General features: G+C 42.0%; 3 protein-coding genes and 1 pseudogene across 6 annotated transcripts in view; all 4 read left to right on the forward strand.

Annotated features, from left to right (window-relative positions):
- LOC108899108 (protocadherin beta-15-like) lies at positions 1-11,984 on the forward strand (annotated as a pseudogene).
- LOC108899107 (protocadherin gamma-A12-like) overlaps positions 1-19,680 on the forward strand; it is a 47,423-nt gene extending 27,743 nt beyond the window's left edge. For all 4 annotated transcript variants that reach the window (XM_051072389.1, XM_051072386.1, XM_051072387.1 and 1 more), the window contains one exon: positions 19,441-19,680. In XM_051072389.1, the coding sequence (XP_050928346.1) occupies positions 19,441-19,613 (173 nt within the window). In that variant the 3' untranslated portion in view covers positions 19,614-19,680. The remainder of the gene's footprint in view (positions 1-19,440) is intronic.
- LOC108899110 (putative protocadherin beta-18) overlaps positions 10,721-19,953 on the forward strand; it is a 17,648-nt gene continuing 8,415 nt past the window's right edge. The window contains exons 1-2 of the mRNA XM_051072598.1: positions 10,721-10,785; positions 18,651-18,718. The gene's annotated coding sequence lies outside the window, so the exon portion shown is untranslated. The remainder of the gene's footprint in view (positions 10,786-18,650; positions 18,719-19,953) is intronic.
- Positions 13,042-17,544, forward strand: LOC108899104 (protocadherin beta-15-like). Its single transcript, XM_051072584.1, has 3 exons — positions 13,042-15,620; positions 17,271-17,383; positions 17,532-17,544. Exons 1-3 carry the CDS (start codon positions 13,227-13,229, stop codon positions 17,542-17,544), a joined length of 2,520 nt encoding a protein of 839 aa, XP_050928541.1. The 5' UTR covers positions 13,042-13,226.

Consider the following 19,953-nt stretch of genomic DNA (forward strand, 5'->3'; position numbering starts at 1 on the left):
ACTTAATGGTTGTACATTATGTTATAATACACGGTTGCACATTTCCAAACCAGGACAGATTGTTCGTTGTTTAAAGCAGCGACGTCCCACCATTTTATAATTGAGTCACATATATTGTCTAAAGAGGATTACGATTGGCTAGTTGTTTTTATTTTCCAAGTCTTGGCTGTGGTGGATTCGCAAGTGGTCTAACAGGAGAATGGGATACAAAGAAATTTCGATGCTCGGCCTCGTTACCTTTCTGGCAGTATTTCTTCTGTCGCTGCGAACCGTTCGTGGAGATGTGGCTTATTCCTTTCCAGAGGAGATGAAACGCGGCTCGGTTGTTGGAAATATAGCGAAAGAGATAGGACTTGAGGTGGGCAAACTGTCTGTTCGAAAGGCTCGCATTGATGCAGACGGGAACAGTAAACGGTACTGTGACATTAATCTGAGCACTGGAGATATTGTCGCTGCTGACAGGATTGACAGAGAGGGGCTTTGTGGCAAAAAAGCATCTTGCCTCTTAAGGCAGGAGCTTGTTTTAGAGAACCCTTTAGAGCTGCACCGCATTAATATTCACGTTCAAGATATAAATGACAATTCACCACAGTTTAAAAGAAAACGATCAAATTTGAAATTAGGGAATCGGCCGCTAAAGGAAGTCGCTATCGTTTAGATGAGGCCCACGATGCAGATGTCGGACAAAACGCTATCCAGGGCTATAGTATCGAGGCAAATGAAAACTTCAGGCTGAATGTTATTGCTAAAGGCGGAGGAGGAAAATACAGCGAGTTGGTTTTAGAGAAGGAGCTGGATAGAGAACAACAGCAGGAGCTAACGATTGTGCTTGTAGCAACAGACGGAGGCACACCCCAGAGATCAGGTACTGCAGTCATTCATGTCACTGTGCTGGATGCTAATGATAACGCCCCAGTATTCAGCCAGGCCATTTATAAAGCCAGTCTGCCTGAAAACTCTCCTGTAGATACAGTTGTGGTCACAGTGAGCGCAACTGATGCAGATGAGGGAGTCAATGGAGAGGTGACGTATGAATTTGATCACATTTCAGATGAAAGTAATAACGTGTTTTCTCTTGATCAAACAACTGGTGAAGTAAAAGTAAGTGGATCGATCGATTACGAGGAGTTATCGGCCTATGAAATGCAAATTACAGCAAAGGATGGTCTTGGATTAGTTTCATCTTGTACCTTAATAATTGACATCACAGATGTCAATGACAACGCCCCTTTTACATTCATTAAGTCATTGACAGATCCCATACCAGAAGATACGCCCCCAGGTACAGAGGTGGGCATCATTAACGTGCAGGATAGAGATTCAGAGACAAATGGACAGGTCCGCTGCTCCATTCAGCATAATGTTCCTTTTAAATTAGTTCCCTCAATTAAAAACTATTATTCTCTGGTGACCACAGGACAACTGGACCGTGAACTAGTGTCTGATTACAACATTACAATCACAGCCACTGACGAGGGCTCTCCACCTCTGTCCTCCTCTAAAACTGTTCAGTTATCTGTAGCTGACATCAACGACAACCCACCTGTGTTTGAAGAACAGTCCTACAGCGCATATGTGACAGAAAATAACAAACCTGGCTCCACTTTATGTTCCGTTAGTGCTCGAGACCCTGACTGGAGACAAAACGGTACAGTGATTTATTCTCTTTTACCTGGTGAGGTGAACGGTGCCCCGGTGTCCTCCTATCTGTCTGTTAACGGAGACACGGGGGTGATCCACGCTGTGAAGTCGTTTGATTATGAACAGCTCAGGAGCTTTAAAGTCTACGTGATGGCCAGAGACAACGGTTCTCCTCCTCTGAGCAGCAACGTGACCGTCAGTGTCTTTATATCGGATGTGAACGACAATTCTCCTCAGATACTGTACCCCGGCCCGGTGGGCAACTCCTTCATGACCGAGCTGGTCCCCAAAGCTGCACACGGAGGCTCTCTGGTGTCCAAAGTGATAGCGGTGGACGCGGACTCCGGACAGAATGCCTGGCTGTCCTATCATATAGTCAAATCGAGTGATCCGGGACTTTTCACTATTGGTCTCCACAGCGGAGAGATCAGGACACAGCGGGACATTTCTGAATCTGACAGCATGAAGCAGAACCTTATTGTGTCAGTGAAAGATAACGGACAGCCCTCTCTCTCTGCCACCTGTTCCATGTATTTACTTATTTCTGATAACTTGGCTGAGGTGCCAGAACTGAAGGATATTTCTTATGATGAGAAGAATTCAAAACTGACCTCTTACCTGATCATCGCGCTGGTTTCTGTGTCCACCTTTTTCCTGACCTTCATTATCATCATCCTGGGTGTGAGGTTTTGTCGCAGGAGAAAACCCAGACTGTTGTTTGACGGAGCAGTCGCCATCCCCAGCGCTTATCTCCCTCCTAATTACGCAGATGTTGACGGCACAGGAACTTTACGCAGCACTTACAATTATGACGCCTACCTGACAACAGGTTCTAGAACCAGTGACTTTAAGTTTGTGACATCATACAATGACAACACACTGCCTGCAGACCAGACTCTGAGGAAAAGTCCATCAGACTTTGCTGAAACATTCAGCAACTCAGAGGAGTCTCTAGAGGTAGGCCCATATAATTTTTTGATTGATGTTTAACTACATTCGTATTTTTAGATTTAACATACCAACTGCACCAGATTCTATACAGGTATTTGGGTATTTAGATGGTCCTCTGGACTACTATTCAGGTACCAGTTTACATATATCTCTTTGCTCTTATTATTTGGTTGTGCCCGACAGTGCACAAAGTTATCATGTTGCGATGCAGATTGCGAATATGCTATCCACATTAACCTTAAAATCTATATCAATCTTTTTTAAATTTATGGTTTTTGAACAAAATGTGGGCAGTTCCCATCTGCCTGTCAGAGGCTGGATTGTTTAATCACTGGATATTTGGGTTTGAAATGAAGATTAAAAGGATGAGTTGGCGTAATTTGCATTAGCATGGTTGTGAGACTAAAGGAATGGTTTGTTTTCATGTGTTGGCATTGAAGACTCCACAGAAGATCACAATATTTATTGAAAAAGTATAATTCACCAATTCATTTTTTAACTTCAAATAGTTGTTTTTGTGTTATTTATTTTACACATCCCATTTCAATTTTTTTTGTCCATGTTATATGTATTAAAAGATGTACTGGAGTCTAACCCTAAAGAATATCCTGATACAATTCCAAGAAAGAATAGAGTATTGTAATGCAGACAAATAAAATGATAGTCTTTCCTCTCATTGTTTATATCTGAAATATAGACATTTATCATTAACCATGTTGTTCCCTATAACATGGGGAAGTATTACACTTATGGCTAAGTTAATGCTGGCATTTCAACTTAAAGCCCTTACATGGAGAATTTGACATTTTATGACTATCTGACTCAAAGCGTTGTGATAGCAGTTGCATAAAAGTTCAGATATGATTTAATGATGACTGAAATGGTGTAGTTGCTGACATTGTGCTTAGTTTTGGCTGTTTCTTATTTGACTTAATGGTGTGATCTAAGAATCAAATATTTTTCATTACAGTCATACTGAGCAAGCACAGCATTATTTTGCACATCAGCTTTGAAATATGTTTGGTTGACACTTTCCTGTTCCATCTAGTGTATGTGTTTGTGTCCATAGTGGCTGAGAAGGAAAGGTGAAAGGTACAAAGCTGTATGAAATAATTTGTCTCTTGTTGAAAATAAACTGGGTCATTTATTTTCTCTGGTTCCTCTGTCACTTCAGTCATACATCATATTGTTGCAGATGCAATTAGCCAAAGTGGATTGCATTTTGACTGCTAGTATATTTGTTTGTCTGTCAGTGACTTTATGTTACAAATGAGTGGAGAGGCCTTAGTCTGGAGTCTGCAATGTTCTTATTCCTGCACGTTTTGCATTGAAATGTACCTTGGAACAGAGTAAACGAATTAAGAGCAACACATGCTGCATTTCAAAAGTGGGCTTTCAACCTTGAATTTCACTTGTTCTCATCTGGTGACTGGGTGGACTTTAAGGTACTACACACTGCTGTTGAAAAGATAAACTTAAAAAAATTGTTTGATAGCACAATTTAGTGTGAGTTGGAGCATTTTACTTTGTTTCTCTTGGCAAATAACTCCAAGTCATATAAAAAAAGTTCTTACCTTGGTGCTTGGTGAGGCACAATATGACATGGCATCATTTAGGAATGAAAACTGAGTCACTGAATGGCGCAGGTGCTGTCAAACTAATGTCTTTAGTGCAAATGCATTAGTTACTTCATGATGAGGGACCTTGGCTCTTGGTGTATCATGCATTTCACGCACACAAAAGAATAATACATTTTTCTGGCTTTGAAGTTGCTGTCTATGAAATTAGATGTATTTGGTGTCAGTTGAGGTTCATCCTCTCCTTTCATAAAGTCACTAAATAGCTTCAATATCAGATTGGATACGAGTATTGTTATTGTGTAATGAATTAATGTTTAATTTTGGTATAATTTGTTTTCTAAATATAGGCCTATATTCAGTATGATAAGGATAATGATTTTTGTTGTGCTTTATTTATAAGGGTGGTCTATTTAACAAGTTCAAACAAACGATTTATATTTGATTTTGGTATTTGTAATGGGATTGTGTGCTTGCTGTTCATTGTGTTTCATTGTTATTTAACCTCATGCTCTGTAGTTTTGGTTTCTAGCACAATTTTCTGTTGCATTTCTATGCACTTTGTTAGAGTCTCTGTGCACATTAGATCATCTTTAAACTAAACTGTGCTGGATTATTCACTTTTACAATAAATACTCAAATATAGCATTGAGTAGCATTGAGTAGAGGAGTACAGTGTCTTTTGTAGTAATACACACTGTATATTAAAGGTATTTGTTTTACAGACAGCTTATGAAGCTCCAACACCGGAGCCCCTACACAAAAAAGCAGTCATATTACCGATAAGACAGTCACAACAGTTACTTTGTCATTTATAGTTGTAACTATGGCTAGTACACAATCTATATGGCAGTGTTGGAACAGTAATGAAATAATGACTGAATAGCAGTATCTATGCCTTGGAATAGATAGTGAAGCTGTCGACTTGTTTCAGCTTACAGTGCTATAACGGATTGAAACTCTTGGTGTCACTGTGCACCAACAAAGGAAGAAATTGTCCGTTGCTTCTCCCATTCTTTTTCCACCATTGTAAAGCGTTACTGTGATGCGGTGTGTGAGAGTCGGTTAAGGACGATACAAAGGGCCTGCATCGTGGTGATATTCGGATAGTTAATGACGGGGAATACATCAGTCTTTGATTATTTTAAAAGAACTGACCAGGAGAAGATGAATGCCTGGCGACCATGGAACAACAATATACAGAGGATTTTCTATGAATCGCTACTGTGTTGTTTTCCTTTTCTCCCCTGCATTTCGTGTATGGAGATGTGAGCTACTATTGCAGAAGAGATGAAACGCGGGTCTGTGATTGGAAATTTAGGCAAAGATCTGGGCCTCGGACTGCTACACTTTCCTCGCGTAAAGCTCGCATTGACACAGACAGGAATGACAAACGGTATTGTGATATTAATCTGAGCACCGGAGATTTGATTGTTACTGACAGGATCGACAGAGAAGGCCTTTGTGGTAAGAAGGCGACTTGCGTTTTAAAAGAGGAGCTTGTTTTGGAAAACCCTTTGGAGCTTCATCGCATCAGTATTCATGTACAAGATATAAACGACAATGCCCCGCAGTTTAGTGAGGACCTGATTTCATTTGAAATTAGAGAATCAGCCGTGAAAGGAGCGAAATTCTTACTCACAGAAGCCCGTGATGCCGATATCGGCACAAATGCAGTACAGCGCTACAATTTGCAAAATAATGAGCATTTCACTATTAATGTAGATACAGATGGAAGCGGACGGAAACACTCCGAATTGGTTTTGGTAAAAGAATTAGACCGAGAACAAGAGAAAGAACTGAATTTAGTTCTCACAGCTTTAGATGGTGGTTCTCCACAGAGATCAGGTACAGCGATCATTCACGTCAGTGTGTTGGATGCTAATGATAACGCCCCAGTGTTCAGCCAGACCGTTTACAAAGCCAGTCTGCCTGAAAACTCTCCTGTAGATACTGTAGTTCTTGCAGTGAGCGCTACTGATGCAGACACGGGCCCCAATGGTGATATTACGTACAATTTTGATCATGTATCCGACGACCATGTCTTTTGTTCTCACTTGATCATAAGACAGGAGAGATAAGAGTCATCGGGTCTATTGATTATGAGACTGAGACCTCCATTGAACTGCGAATCAGAGCGAAAGACGTACCAGGTCTTGCCTCATATTGTACAGTAATTCTAGATATAACAGATGTGAATGACAAACCCACCTGCTATCAGTTTGAAATCACTGTCTAACCCATATCTGAGAACGTGTCACCTGGCACAGAGGTGGGCATCATTAACGTGCAGGACAGAGACTCTGAGAATAACAGACAGGTCCGCTGCTCTATTCAACAAAATGTTCCTTTTAAATTAGTTCCTTCTATTAAAAACTATTATTCTCTGGTGACCACAGGACAGCTGGACCGTGAACTAGTGTCTGATTACAACATTACAATCACAGCCACGGACGAGGGCTCTCCACCTCTGTCCTCCTCTAAAACTGTTCAGTTATCTGTAGCTGACATCAACGACAACCACCTGTGTTTGAGGAACAGTCCTACAGCGCATATGTGACAGAAAATAACAAACCTGGCTCCACTTTATGTTCCGTCAGTGCTCGAGACCCCGACTGGAGACAAAACGGTACAGTGATTTATTCTCTGTTACCTGGTGAGGTGAACGGGCCCCGGTGTCCTCCTATCTGTCTGTTAATAGAGACACGGGGTGATCCACGCTGTGAGGTTGTTTGATTATGAACAGTTCAGGAGCTTTAAAGTCCACGTGATGGCCAGAGACAACGGTTCTCCTCCTCTGAGCAGCAACGTGACCGTCAGTGTCTTCATATCGGATGTGAACGACAACTCTCCCTCAGATACTGTACCCCGGTCCGGAGGGCAACTCGTTCATGACCGAGCTGGTCCCCAAAGCTGCACACGGAGGCTCTCTGGTATCCAAAGTGATAGCGGTGGACGCGGACTCCGGACAGAACGCCTGGCTGTCCTATCATATAGTCAAATCGAGTGATCCCGGACTTTTCACTATTGGTCTCCACAGCGGAGAGATCAGGACACAGCGGGACATTCTGAATCTGACAGCATGAAACAGAACCTTATTGTGTCAGTGAAAGATAACGGACAGCCCTCTCTCTCTGCCACCTGTTCCATGTATTTACTTATTTCTGATAACTTGGCTGAGGTGCCAGAACTGAAGGATATTACTTATGATGAGAAGAATTCCAAACTGACCTCTTATCTGATCATCGCGCTGGTTTCCGTCTCTACATTTTTTCTGACTTTCATTATCATCATCCTGGTGTTAGGTTTTGTCGTAGGAGAAAGCCCAGACTGTTGTTTGACGGAGCAGTCGCCATCCCCAGCGCTTATCTCCCTCCTAATTACGCAGATGTTGACGGCACAGGAACTTTACGCAGCACTTACAATTATGACGCCTACCTGACAACAGGTTCTAGAACCAGTGACTTTAAGTTTGTGACATCATACAATGACAACACACTGCCTGCAGACCAGACTCTGAGGAAAAGTCCTTCAGACTTTGTTGATGCCTTTGGAGATCATGATGCTTCTCCAGAGTAAGAGCATCACATTTTTGACCCATTATCGACTTCTCACTTTTTCAGATTTGTGACCTGAAGTGTGAAATGTATATTGATATGGTCAAGCCTAAAAAAAATCAGAGAATCATCTACTTAATGTAGTTAGAAGTGAGGCTCATTTTGAGCTTTTGTGTTTAGACAAATAGTTGTAATTATTTCATTTACTGTTATGCTGAATTTTTACCACAAGAATTCCCAATTGTTTCTTTGCAATATCACCAGCTCAGTGATACATCTAATATTAGATGAACAGCACAGTCACGTGCAGTGGTTGTCCTTAATTAACTTGGGGGTTTGCTTATTTATTTTTTGATACTTGGACACTCTTTAAGGTGTTTCTTTTGATTTTTAAATCGTGGTCCGTTCATTCACTCCCGATTCCTTTGATTCTGAAAAGGTTTTTATTGCCCCATGTTAACAGGACATTTTGGCTTTTTGAATAATTGAAAACATCTTAATTGTTGATAATGTCTTTGCTCATACACACTAATTTAACTTCGTCGGAAAAATTTATTGTCTTATCGGTCATCTGGCATTCATGTTGTACATCTACTCCTTCTATGGTACAACAGTGTATTCAGATTTTTGTAGTTTTTACATTAAACAAATCATTAATCGTTTGTCTACATCTATTTATGTGATTATTCATTTGCTGGTGTTTGAATGATTATGAATTTGTTTCCAATATCTGCTCAGTTTTGCAATTAAATCTAACTCTTTTCCCATCATTTTTGATTTTATTAACACTGAACTGCCGGTGAGAGATTTTAATGGAACTGAGCAAAGTAATTATCATCTTTCATTCAAATCAGAATTTGTTCTTGTTGTGCCCTTAATAACTTGCACATTTTTAATTCTTGTTCATAATGAAACTTTAGTTTCTCACCAGACTTAAAACATCCCTCAAGCAATTGGTGATTTGCTTCACTATTTCAGCATAGATTATTTTCCATACGTAGTCGTTTTGCCCACTGTTTACAAACATATTATATTTTTAGGACAAAGCAGTTGTCGTAGATAGTTTTAATAGCATCTCCGGAAACCTTTAAATGCTGAACTTAACATACTCTTTTTTTTTTTTTAAAGAGACGTAATAAATGTTCAGACAAATGGGATGTTTTTTCATACCTAATTAGCAGTGCTTAACATGGGGTGGGCAAGTGAAATAATGCTGTTGGTTTGGAAGTGCTCTTAATGTTGGATCCTCTCTACATGTCTCAAGATATTTCACTTCATCATTTCTCTTTTAAATCAGTATGCTCTCAATAGATGTCTGTTTTCATAAATGTATTGCTTGCATAGAGTTGCTGCAATTTATAGATGAGTCTCACGATGTCGCTATGCACTAGCTGTAGTAGCTTGTGTGTCCATATACACCCACTGTCGTGGACCAACCCACTGTGTCGACGCATAATGTGACTTAAGGTGTTGCAGTTTATTGTCGAGAGAAGCAGAGACTTTGCTTCGGATTGTGGTGACTTTGGTTTAAATACCTATTTTCTGATTGTGTTTCTGTACACCGACGACGAAACGTTGACTTTCAGATGGGCGACACGATGGCTATCGCGGGATTGACGCTACGAAGCTGTGCCGTTGCTTTACTGCTTCTTTATTTGCATTGTGCAAGTGGAGATATAAACTATTCTTTTCCGGAGGAGACGAGACCTGGATCCGTGATCGGAAATATCGCCAAAGACTTGGGTCTTGAAACAAGCACATTATCCGCTCGAAAGGCCCGCATTGATGCGGATGGAAACGACAAACGTTATTGTGATGTAAACCTCCGTACCGGGGACCTGACTGTTGCTGAGAGGATTGACAGAGAAGGCCTATGTGGAGACAAAGCATCCTGCGTTTTAAAACAAGAGCTCATGCTAGAGAATCCACTAGAATTGCACCGCATAACTATACATGTCCAAGATATAAATGATAACTCTCCGCAATTTAATAAAGAATTTATCCATATAGATATAAGTGAATCGGCAGTAAAGGGTGCTCGGTTTCCAATAGAAGAAGCACATGATGCGGATATAGGTAAATATTCAGTTCAGACGTACAACCTGCAAAGGAATGATAACTTTATTCTGGGCGTAGATACTAATTCTGTGGAACTTGTGCTGAACAAAGAGCTTGACCGTGAAAATTTAAGGGAAATCAGTCTACTTCTTACAGCTCTGGATGGTGGTTCTCCTCAAAGGTCAGGTACTGTGGTCATCCACATTACTGTGCTGGATGCTAATGATAACGTCCCAGTATTCAGCCAGGCCGTTTATAAAGCCAGTCTGCCTGAAAACTCCCCATTAGGTACTGTTGTGCTGACGGTGAGTGCTACTGATGCAGACGAGGGACTAAATGGAGACGTTACATATGATTTTGGACGCATTTCAGAAGATGTGAAGTCAATGTTTTCTATTGATCAGAAGACGGGTGATTTAAAATTGTGCACCGCCGTGGATTTTGAAATAGCATCATCATTTGAACTGCGTGTCACAGCGAAAGATGGTTTGGGATTAACCTCTTATGCCAAAATCATAATAGATGTTACTGATATAAATGATAATGCTCCAGTGATATATCTGAAATCACTGTCTAACCCCATACCTGAGAACGTGTCACCTGGTACAGAGGTGGGCATCATTAACGTGCAGGACAGAGACTCTGAGAACAACAGACAGGTCCGCTGCTCCATTCAGCAAAATGTCCCTTTTAAATTAGTTCCCTCAATTAAAAACTATTATTCTCTGGTGACCACAGGACAACTGGACCGTGAACTAGTGTCTGATTACAACATTACAATCACAGCCACTGACGAGGGCTCTCCACCTCTGTCCTCCTCTAAAACTGTTCAGTTATCTGTAGCTGACATCAACGACAACCCACCTGTGTTTGAGGAACAGTCATACAGCGCATATGTGACAGAAAATAACAAACCTGGCTCCACTCTATGTTCCGTTAGTGCTCGAGACCCCGACTGGAGACAAAACGGTACAGTGATTTATTCTCTGTTACCTGGTGATGTGAACGGTGCTCCGGTGTCCTCCTATCTGTCTGTTAACGGAGACACGGGGGTGATCCACGCTGTGAGGTCGTTTGATTATGAACAGTTCAGGAGCTTTAAAGTTCACGTGATGGCCAGAGACAACGGTTCTCCTCCTCTAAACAGCAACGTGACCGTCAGTGTCTTCATATCGGATGTGAACGACAACTCTCCTCAGATACTGTACCCCGGGCAGGAGGGCAACTCGTTCATGACCGAGCTGGTCCCCAAAGCTGCACACGGAGGCTCTCTGGTATCCAAAGTGATAGCGGTGGACGCGGACTCCGGACAGAACGCCTGGCTGTCCTATCATATAGTCAAATCCACTGATCCGGGACTTTTCACTATTGGTCTCCACAGCGGAGAGATCAGGACACAGCGGGACATTTCTGAATCTGACAGCATGAAACAGAACCTTATTGTGTCAGTGAAAGATAACGGACAGCCCTCTCTCTCTGCCACCTGTTCCATGTATTTACTTATTTCTGATAACTTGGTTGAGGTGCCAGAACTGAAGGATATTTCTTACGATGAGAAGAATTCCAAACTGACCTCTTATCTGATCATCGCGCTGGTTTCCGTCTCTACATTTTTTCTGACTTTCATTATCATCATTCTGGGTGTGAGGTTTTGTCGCAGGAGAAAGCCCAGACTGTTGTTTGACGGAGCAGTCGCCATCCCCAGCGCTTATCTCCCTCCTAATTACGCAGATGTTGACGGCACAGGAACTTTACGCAGCACTTACAATTATGACGCCTACCTGACAACAGGTTCTAGAACCAGTGACTTTAAGTTTGTGACATCATACAATGACAACACACTGCCTGCAGACCAGACTCTGAGGAAAAGTCCATCAGACTTTACTCAGACGTTTGGAGATTGTGATGCTTCTCCTGAGGTAGGAACAAGTGCCACTGTGGTTTGTCCTATTTCTGTTTCCACTTTAGTGAGTCAAACAATGCTCTTATAAGTATTTGAATTTGCCTTCTTTGTTTTCACTTCATTTTAAAATGTACTGCCGTTTTCAGTGCCAAGTAATTAGTTTCGTTTGTTGCTGAACGCTTGCACCCTGTGTGATAATGCATCGTGGACGTGGAGAGTGATAAATAGTAATGTTTCAGTGGTCTGTGTAATTTCGTTTTTGTGGTATTTTTCAAGAGTTCAGGGTAGAGTTCTTCCAGCGTGGTATGCAAAGATTTCAATTGTTATGGTCATTTGAGAGGCTGCTGATAATGTTCTTTAAGCGTCTTGTGTTTCTCCCTGTGTATTTGGAATGAAGCTGCAAAGTTCTTTGTGCCTCTGTCCTTGGTGCTGAACTTAGAGCAACTCCGTCATGTCTTCTACTTTTCAATTCGCAAACGTTATAGATTACATTTTCAGTCATATCTTGTTTTTTCTGAGACACCAGTGTACCCCTGGGTATTGACATTCAGGTCCTGTATCATAGTTAGATGTTTGTAGGATGCCGAAAACCAGGTAAAATGATATTAGTGGATTTGGTGAAAATTATTTGTTGTCAGTGAGCAACATTTCATTTGTAAGGGCATCTCGTTAACAAATTGTTTTTCTTTATGCTAGCAATTTATATTTATTTTTTTATCTTTACACATGAGGTATATATATTATTCCACTTTTGTCTTAAATCTCAAACTGAAGTTAAAGTCAAAAACAGATCTTTTTGCACCAATTCATCACAGCATGCATGCTTTAACTCTTTGTGTGTTCTTTTTGTCTATCACCTTATCTTTAATCAGAGTTTGTTATGTAATTCGATTGGTCCTTGGATAAACCTCGACGGAGATTTTTTTTCAATATTGTATTGCATGTTCCACGATAAAAGTATTGTAATCTATTTTACTTGAGACTGAGGCTGAGACGGTGACAGAGATGAGTTTCTAAGAGATTTTGACAAATTTAGCGTGTAATACTCAAGGATATGATCTGTGGCCAAACACTGCTTAACATTTGGGGAATGTTGTTTTAGTGGGATCACTATGAAATGCTTTAGGTGTATTACTTCACCAGATGACAAACTCTTGTTTACAGACCCTCATAATAGAGAGAACAAGCATCTCGCTTTACTTTAAGAACACACACCTCTTCCAGTTCATAATACCTCATGAGAATGCGCTTTTATTCGAACATTAAGGCCGGCCGATCTGATCACGTGTCAAGAAAATTTGCATCACCTCTGTAAAACTGCTATATCTCACTTATACTCACGGTGTCACTATAGACCAGCTAAGCAGTCGGATGTTCAGTGTGCTTTGCACACCACCCATTATTGGTATGGACCACCCCTGTGTTCGCGACAGCCCTCAACAAAGGCGACAGATGCTTGAGCGGCCCATATACTGACCGCATATCGTATTTTGATGCTTAAAACGACCGCGACATACATTTACGTAGTGCTTTTTCAGGATGATTCATAAACGGAGCATTCTTCAAAGCTGTGGCTTTGTCGTTTTCTTTGTTGCGGTGCACTACGCACACGGAGACCTGAGCTATTCTGTTCAGGAGGAGCTGAAGCACGGATCTGTTATTGGAAATATCGCCAAAGATCTCGGTTTGGAAGTGGGCAGACTGTCTGCTCGCAAAGCTCGTGTTGACATGGAAGGAGACGACAAACAGTACTGCGGAATTAACCTTCGGAGCGGGGATTTATTAGTTGCGGAAAGAATAGACAGAGAGGAGCATTGTGGAGAAAAGCCTTCGTGTGTTCTCAAATTCGACCTGCTATTAGAGAATCCATTGGAGTTACATCGGTTGTCTCTGCAGGTGCAGGACGTGAACGACAATGCGCCGGTCTTCCCAAAGGATATTACAAAGCTAGAAATAACAGAGTCAGCTCCCAAGGGAACCAGATATCGCATTAATGCAGCCCATGATGCAGACATAGGCAAGAATTCTGTTGAAAGCTACATTTTGCAGCAAAACCCCCACTTTATATTCAGTATTCAGACGACAAGTGCTGGCAGTAAATACGGCGAGTTGGTTTTAGGTAAAGAGTTAGACCGAGAGGAGCAGCAGGAAATGAAATTATTGCTCACCGCTGTGGATGGTGGCTCCCCTCAGAGATCCGGGACTGTAGTCATACACGTCATTGTACTTGATGCTAATGATAACGCCCCAGTGTTTACTGAGGCTGTGTATACAGCCGCATTACCGGAAAACTCACCTTTGAAAACCAAAGTTATCACTGTAAGTGCATCAGACATAGACGAGGGTATCAATGGAGAAGTTACATATGAATTTAGCCGACTATCTGACAAATCACGAAAGCTTTTTTCACTAGATGAGAAAACAGGAGAAATCAGTGTGACAGGTGACATAGATTACGAAGAGGGGTCCAAATATGAAGTGTTTGTTGAGGCCAAAGATGGTTATGGGCTCTCCTCAGAAGCAAAAGTGATTATTGATGTCAGAGATGTTAATGACAATGCTCCAGTGATATATCTGAAATCACTGTCTAATCCCATACCAGAGAACGTGTCACCTGGTACAGAGGTGGGCATCATTAACGTGCAGGACAGAGACTCTGAGAATAACAGACAGGTCCGCTGCTCCATTCAGCAAAATGTTCCTTTTAAATTAGTTCCTTCTATTAAAACCTATTATTCTCTGGTGACCACAGGACAACTGGATCGTGAACTAGTGTCTGATTACAACATTACAATCACTGCCACTGACGAGGGCTCTCCACCTCTGTCCTCCTCTAAAACTGTTCAGTTATCTGTAGCTGACATCAACGACAACCCACCTGTGTTTGAGGAACAGTCCTACAGCGCATATGTGACAGAAAATAACAAACCTGGCTCCACTTTATGTTCCGTTAGTGCTCGAGACCCCGACTGGAGACAAAACGGTACAGTGATTTATTCTCTGTTACCTGGTGATGTGAACGGTGCCCCGGTGTCCTCCTATCTGTCTGTTAACGGAGACACGGGGGTGATCCACGCTGTGAGGTCGTTTGATTATGAACAGTTCAGGAGTTTTAAAGTCCACGTGATGGCCAGAGACAACGGTTCTCCTCCTCTGAGCAGCAACGTGACCGTCAGTGTCTTTATATCGGATGTGAACGACAACTCTCCTCAGATACTGTACCCCGGGCCGGAGGGCAACTCGTTCATGACCGAGCTGGTCCCCAAAGCTGCACACGGAGGCTCTCTGGTGTCGAAAGTGATAGCGGTGGACGCGGACTCCGGACAGAACGCCTGGCTGTCCTATCATATAGTCAAATCCACTGATCCGGGACTTTTCACTATTGGTCTCCACAGCGGAGAGATCAGGACACAGCGGGACATTTCTGAATCTGACAGCATGAAACAGAACCTTATTGTGTCAGTGAAAGATAACGGACAGCCCTCTCTCTCTGCCACCTGTTCCATGTATTTACTTATTTCTGATAACTTGGCTGAGGTGCCAGAACTGAAGGATATTTCTTACGATGAGAAGAATTCCAAACTGACCTCTTATCTGATCATCGCCCTGGTTTCTGTGTCCACCTTTTTTCTGACCTTCATTATAATCATTCTGGGTGTGAGGTTTTGTCGCAGGAGAAAGCCCAGACTGTTGTTTGACGGAGCAGTCGCCATCCCCAGCGCTTATCTCCCTCCTAATTACGCAGATGTTGACGGCACAGGAACTTTACGCAGCACTTACAATTATGACGCCTACTTGACAACAGGTTCTAGAACCAGTGACTTTAAGTTTGTGACATCATACAATGACAACACACTGCCTGCAGACCAGACTCTGAGGAAAAGTCCATCAGATTTTGCTGATGCATTTGGAGATTGTGGTGCTTCTCCTGAGGTAGGAACAGGTGTTTTTGTAGTTCGACATATTTCTGTTTCCACTTTAGTGAGTCAAACACTGCTCTTATAGGTATCTGTATTTGCCTTCATTCTCGTCTTTTCACTTCATATTAAAATGTACTACCGCCTTCAATACGAACTCATTAGTTTAGTTTGTTCCTTAACACGTGCACTGAGTGTGATAATACGTCGTGGAGAGTGATAGATGGTAAAGTTTCAGTCGTTTTTTTTAAATCAGTTCTTGTCTTATTATTCAAGAGTTCAGAGAGGAGTTCTTCAATCGTGGTATGCAGACATTTGAAATTTGTGGTCATTCGAGAGGCTGCTGACCTTTTGTGTCTTATCTTTTACCCAGACTGGGTATTATTCTTGTCACCGCATCTGTGTTTCTACCTGTGTCTTTTGAGCAGAGCCGCAAATGCTCTTTGTGTCTCTGTCCTTGGTGCTGAACTTTTCTTGTAATTTTCAGGAGCAGCTCACCCATGTTTTCTTTTTTCACCTCTCAAAAGTTACAGGGTACAATTTCAGTTGCACAGTTGTTTGCCTGAGACACTTACGTGCCATTTTACCATTAACATTCAGGCCTTGTATCATAGTTATACATTTCTGTGATGGAGAAATCTATGGAAAATGATAACAGTGGATTTGGTGAGCACCAATTATTGTGAGCGAGTAATATTATGTGCTTGTAATTGCATTTTATTAACACCCTACTTCCCATTTAGTGCTGGTAGCTTTTATTTATTCATCTAGTTTTGCACAGGAATGATACTATTCCCCCTTTGTCTTGATTGTATATAAAGTCCAAACAGGTTTTCTCTCTACCATTGATGCATGTGTATTCTGTCATTATACCATTTTCGTGTTGTTTGTATGCAACTTGTATCTTTGGTTATAGTTTATATAAGTCGAGTGGTCCTTGGATAAAGCTCGAAGCATATTTCTTTTTGCATGTTTCACGAGAAAAGTATTGCAATCTATTTCATTGAGAGACAGAGGCTGAGACAATGACAAAGCGATATGAGTTCCTAAGCGATCATTACATATTTGGCATGTAATACTAGAGCCCACGAACTGTGGTCAAACATTTCTTAACATTTAGGGAATGTTGTTTTACTGGTTTCACTAAGAAATCGTTTAGGGGCATTGCTTAACGAGATGACAAGCTCTTGTTTACAGACTATCGAAAGAACAAGCCTTTTGCTTTCCTTTAAAAAGAGATACAGCTTGTAGACTTTATAATACCCCATGAGAATGCGCTTTTATTCAAACGTTAAAACCAACCGATCTGATAATGTATATATTAAAAAATTGCATCACCTCTGTAAAACTGCTATATCTCGCTTATACTCACGGTGTCACTATAGACCAGCTAAGCAGTCGGATGTTCAGCATGCTTTGCACACCACCCATTATTGGTATGGACCACCCCTGTGGTCACGACAGCCCTCAACAAAGGCGACAGATGCTTGAGCGGCCCATATACTGACCGAATATCGTATTTTGATGCTTAAAACGACCGCGACATACATTTGCGTAGTGCTTTTTCAGGATGATTCATAAACGGAGCATTCTTCAAAGCTGTGGCTTTGTCGTTTTCTTTGTTGCGGTGCACTACGCACACGGAGACCTGAGCTATTCTGTTCAGGAGGAGCTGAAGCACGGATCTGTTATTGGAAATATCGCCAAAGATCTCGGTTTGGAAGTGGGCAGACTGTCTGCTCGCAAAGCTCGTGTTGACATGGAAGGAGACGACAAACAGTACTGCGGAATTAACCTTCGGAGCGGGGATTTATTAGTTGCGGAAAGAATAGACAGAGAGGAGCATTGTGGAGAAAAGCCTTCGTGTGTTCTCAAATTCGACCTGCTATTAGAGAATCCATTGGAGTTACATCGGTTGTCTCTGCAGGTGCAGGACGTGAACGACAATGCGCCGGTCTTCCCAAAGGATATAGTGAAGCTTGAGATTAGAGAGTCAGCTGACAAAGGAACCAGATATCGCATTAATGCAGCCCATGATGCAGACATAGGCAAGAATTCTGTTGAAAGCTACATTTTGCAGCAAAACCCCCACTTTGTATTCAGCATTCAGACGACAAGTGCTGGCAGTAAATACGGCGAGTTGGTTTTAGATAAAGCGTTAGACCGAGAGGAGCAGCAGGAAATGAAATTATTGCTCACCGCTGTGGATGGTGGCTCCCCTCAGAGATCCGGGACTGTAGTCATACACGTCATTGTACTTGATGCTAATGATAACGCCCCAGTGTTTACTGAGGCTGTGTATACAACCGCATTACCGGAAAACTCACCTTTGAAAACCAAAGTTATCACTGTAAGTGCATCAGACGTAGACGAGGGTATCAATGGAGAAGTTACATATGAATTTAGCCGACTATCTGACAAATCACGAAAGCTTTTTTCACTAGATGAGAAAACAGGAGAAATCAGTGTGACAGGTGACATAGATTACGAAGAGGGGTCCAAATATGAAGTGTTTGTTGAGGCCAAAGATGGTTATGGGCTCTCCTCAGAAGCAAAAGTGATTATTGATGTCACTGATGTTAATGACAATGCTCCAGTGATATATCTGAAGTCACTGACTAACCCCATACCTGAGAACGTGTCACCTGGTACAGAGGTGGGCATCATTAATGTGCAGGACAGAGACTCTGAGAATAACAGACAGGTCCGCTGCTCCATTCAGCAAAATGTTCCTTTTAAATTAGTTCCTTCTATTAAAAACTATTATTCTCTGGTGACCACAGGACAACTGGACCGCGAACTAGTGTCTGATTACAACATTACAATCACTGCCACTGACGAGGGCTCTCCACCTCTGTCCTCCTCTAAAACTGTTCAGTTATCTGTAGCTGACATCAACGACAATCCACCTGTGTTTGAGGAACAGTCCTACAGCGCATATGTGACAGAAAATAACAAACCTGGCTCCACTTTATGTTCCATTAGTGCTCGAGACCCCGACTGGAGACAAAACGGTACAGTGATTTATTCTCTGTTACCTGGTGAGGTGAACGGTGCCCCGGTGTCCTCCTATCTGTCTGTTAACGGAGACACGGGGGTGATCCACGCTGTGAGGTCATTTGATTATGAACAGTTCAGAAGCTTTAAAGTCCACGTGATGGCCAGAGACAACGGTTCTCCTCCTCTGAGCAGCAACGTGACCGTCAGTGTCTTCATATCGGATGTGAACGACAACTCTCCTCAGATACTGTACCCCGGCCCGGAGGGCAACTCCTTCATGACTGAGCTGGTCCCCAAAGCTGCACACGGAGGCTCTCTGGTGTCCAAAGTGATAGCGGTGGACGCGGACTCCGGACAGAACGCCTGGCTGTCCTATCATATAGTCAAATCCACTGATCCGGGACTTTTCACTATTGGTCTCCACAGCGGAGAGATCAGGACACAGCGGGACATTTCTGAATCTGACAGCATGAAACAGAACCTTATTGTGTCAGTGAAAGATAACGGACAGCCCTCTCTCTCTGCCACCTGTTCCATGTATTTACTTATTTCTGATAACTTGGCTGAGGTGCCAGAACTGAAGGATATTTCTTATGATGAGAAGAATTCAAAACTGACCTCTTATCTGATCATCGCGCTGGTTTCTGTCTCAACATTTTTTCTGACTTTCATTATCATCATCCTGGGTGTGAGGTTTTGTCGCAGGAGAAAGCCCAGACTGTTGTTTGACGGAGCAGTCGCCATCCCCAGCGCTTATCTCCCTCCTAATTACGCAGATGTTGACGGCACAGGAACTTTACGCAGCACTTACAATTATGACGCCTACTTGACAACAGGTTCTAGAACCAGTGACTTTAAGTTTGTGACATCATACAATGACAACACACTGCCTGCAGACCAGACTCTGAGGAAAAGTCCTTCAGACTTTGCTGATGCATTTGGAACTTGTGATGGTTCTCCTGAGGTAGGGACACATTACAATTTATTCAACTCTTGTTCAGTGTTCTGAGAAAGACATTCTGGTGTTTTGCTTCGAGTCACTGAGGTTGTATCGTTCTTTATTGATGTGATGATTTTAGAGGAGGTTTTAATGTTTAATGGGCTTGAATGTCGTTTACAATTCATAATTGTGCCGAAGGATTTTGTTGTGATATCTTTTCTGGTCCAATCTCATGTTAAAAGTAACAAGGTATCAAACATAAAAGTCTGCTTTTTGGTGTAATCATGGTTAGCATACTGTATTCAATCTAGTGAAGCTCCCAACTTTTAAAACCATTTTTGTCTTGCTTTTTAATTTTAACCAAGGCTTCTTGTTAGTGTTTGGTAGCATGTATGGACACTCCTCTGTT

This window comes from Lates calcarifer, linkage group LG8 (assembly GCF_001640805.2).
Source record: "Lates calcarifer isolate ASB-BC8 linkage group LG8, TLL_Latcal_v3, whole genome shotgun sequence".
Taxonomy (NCBI): domain Eukaryota; kingdom Metazoa; phylum Chordata; class Actinopteri; family Centropomidae; genus Lates; species Lates calcarifer.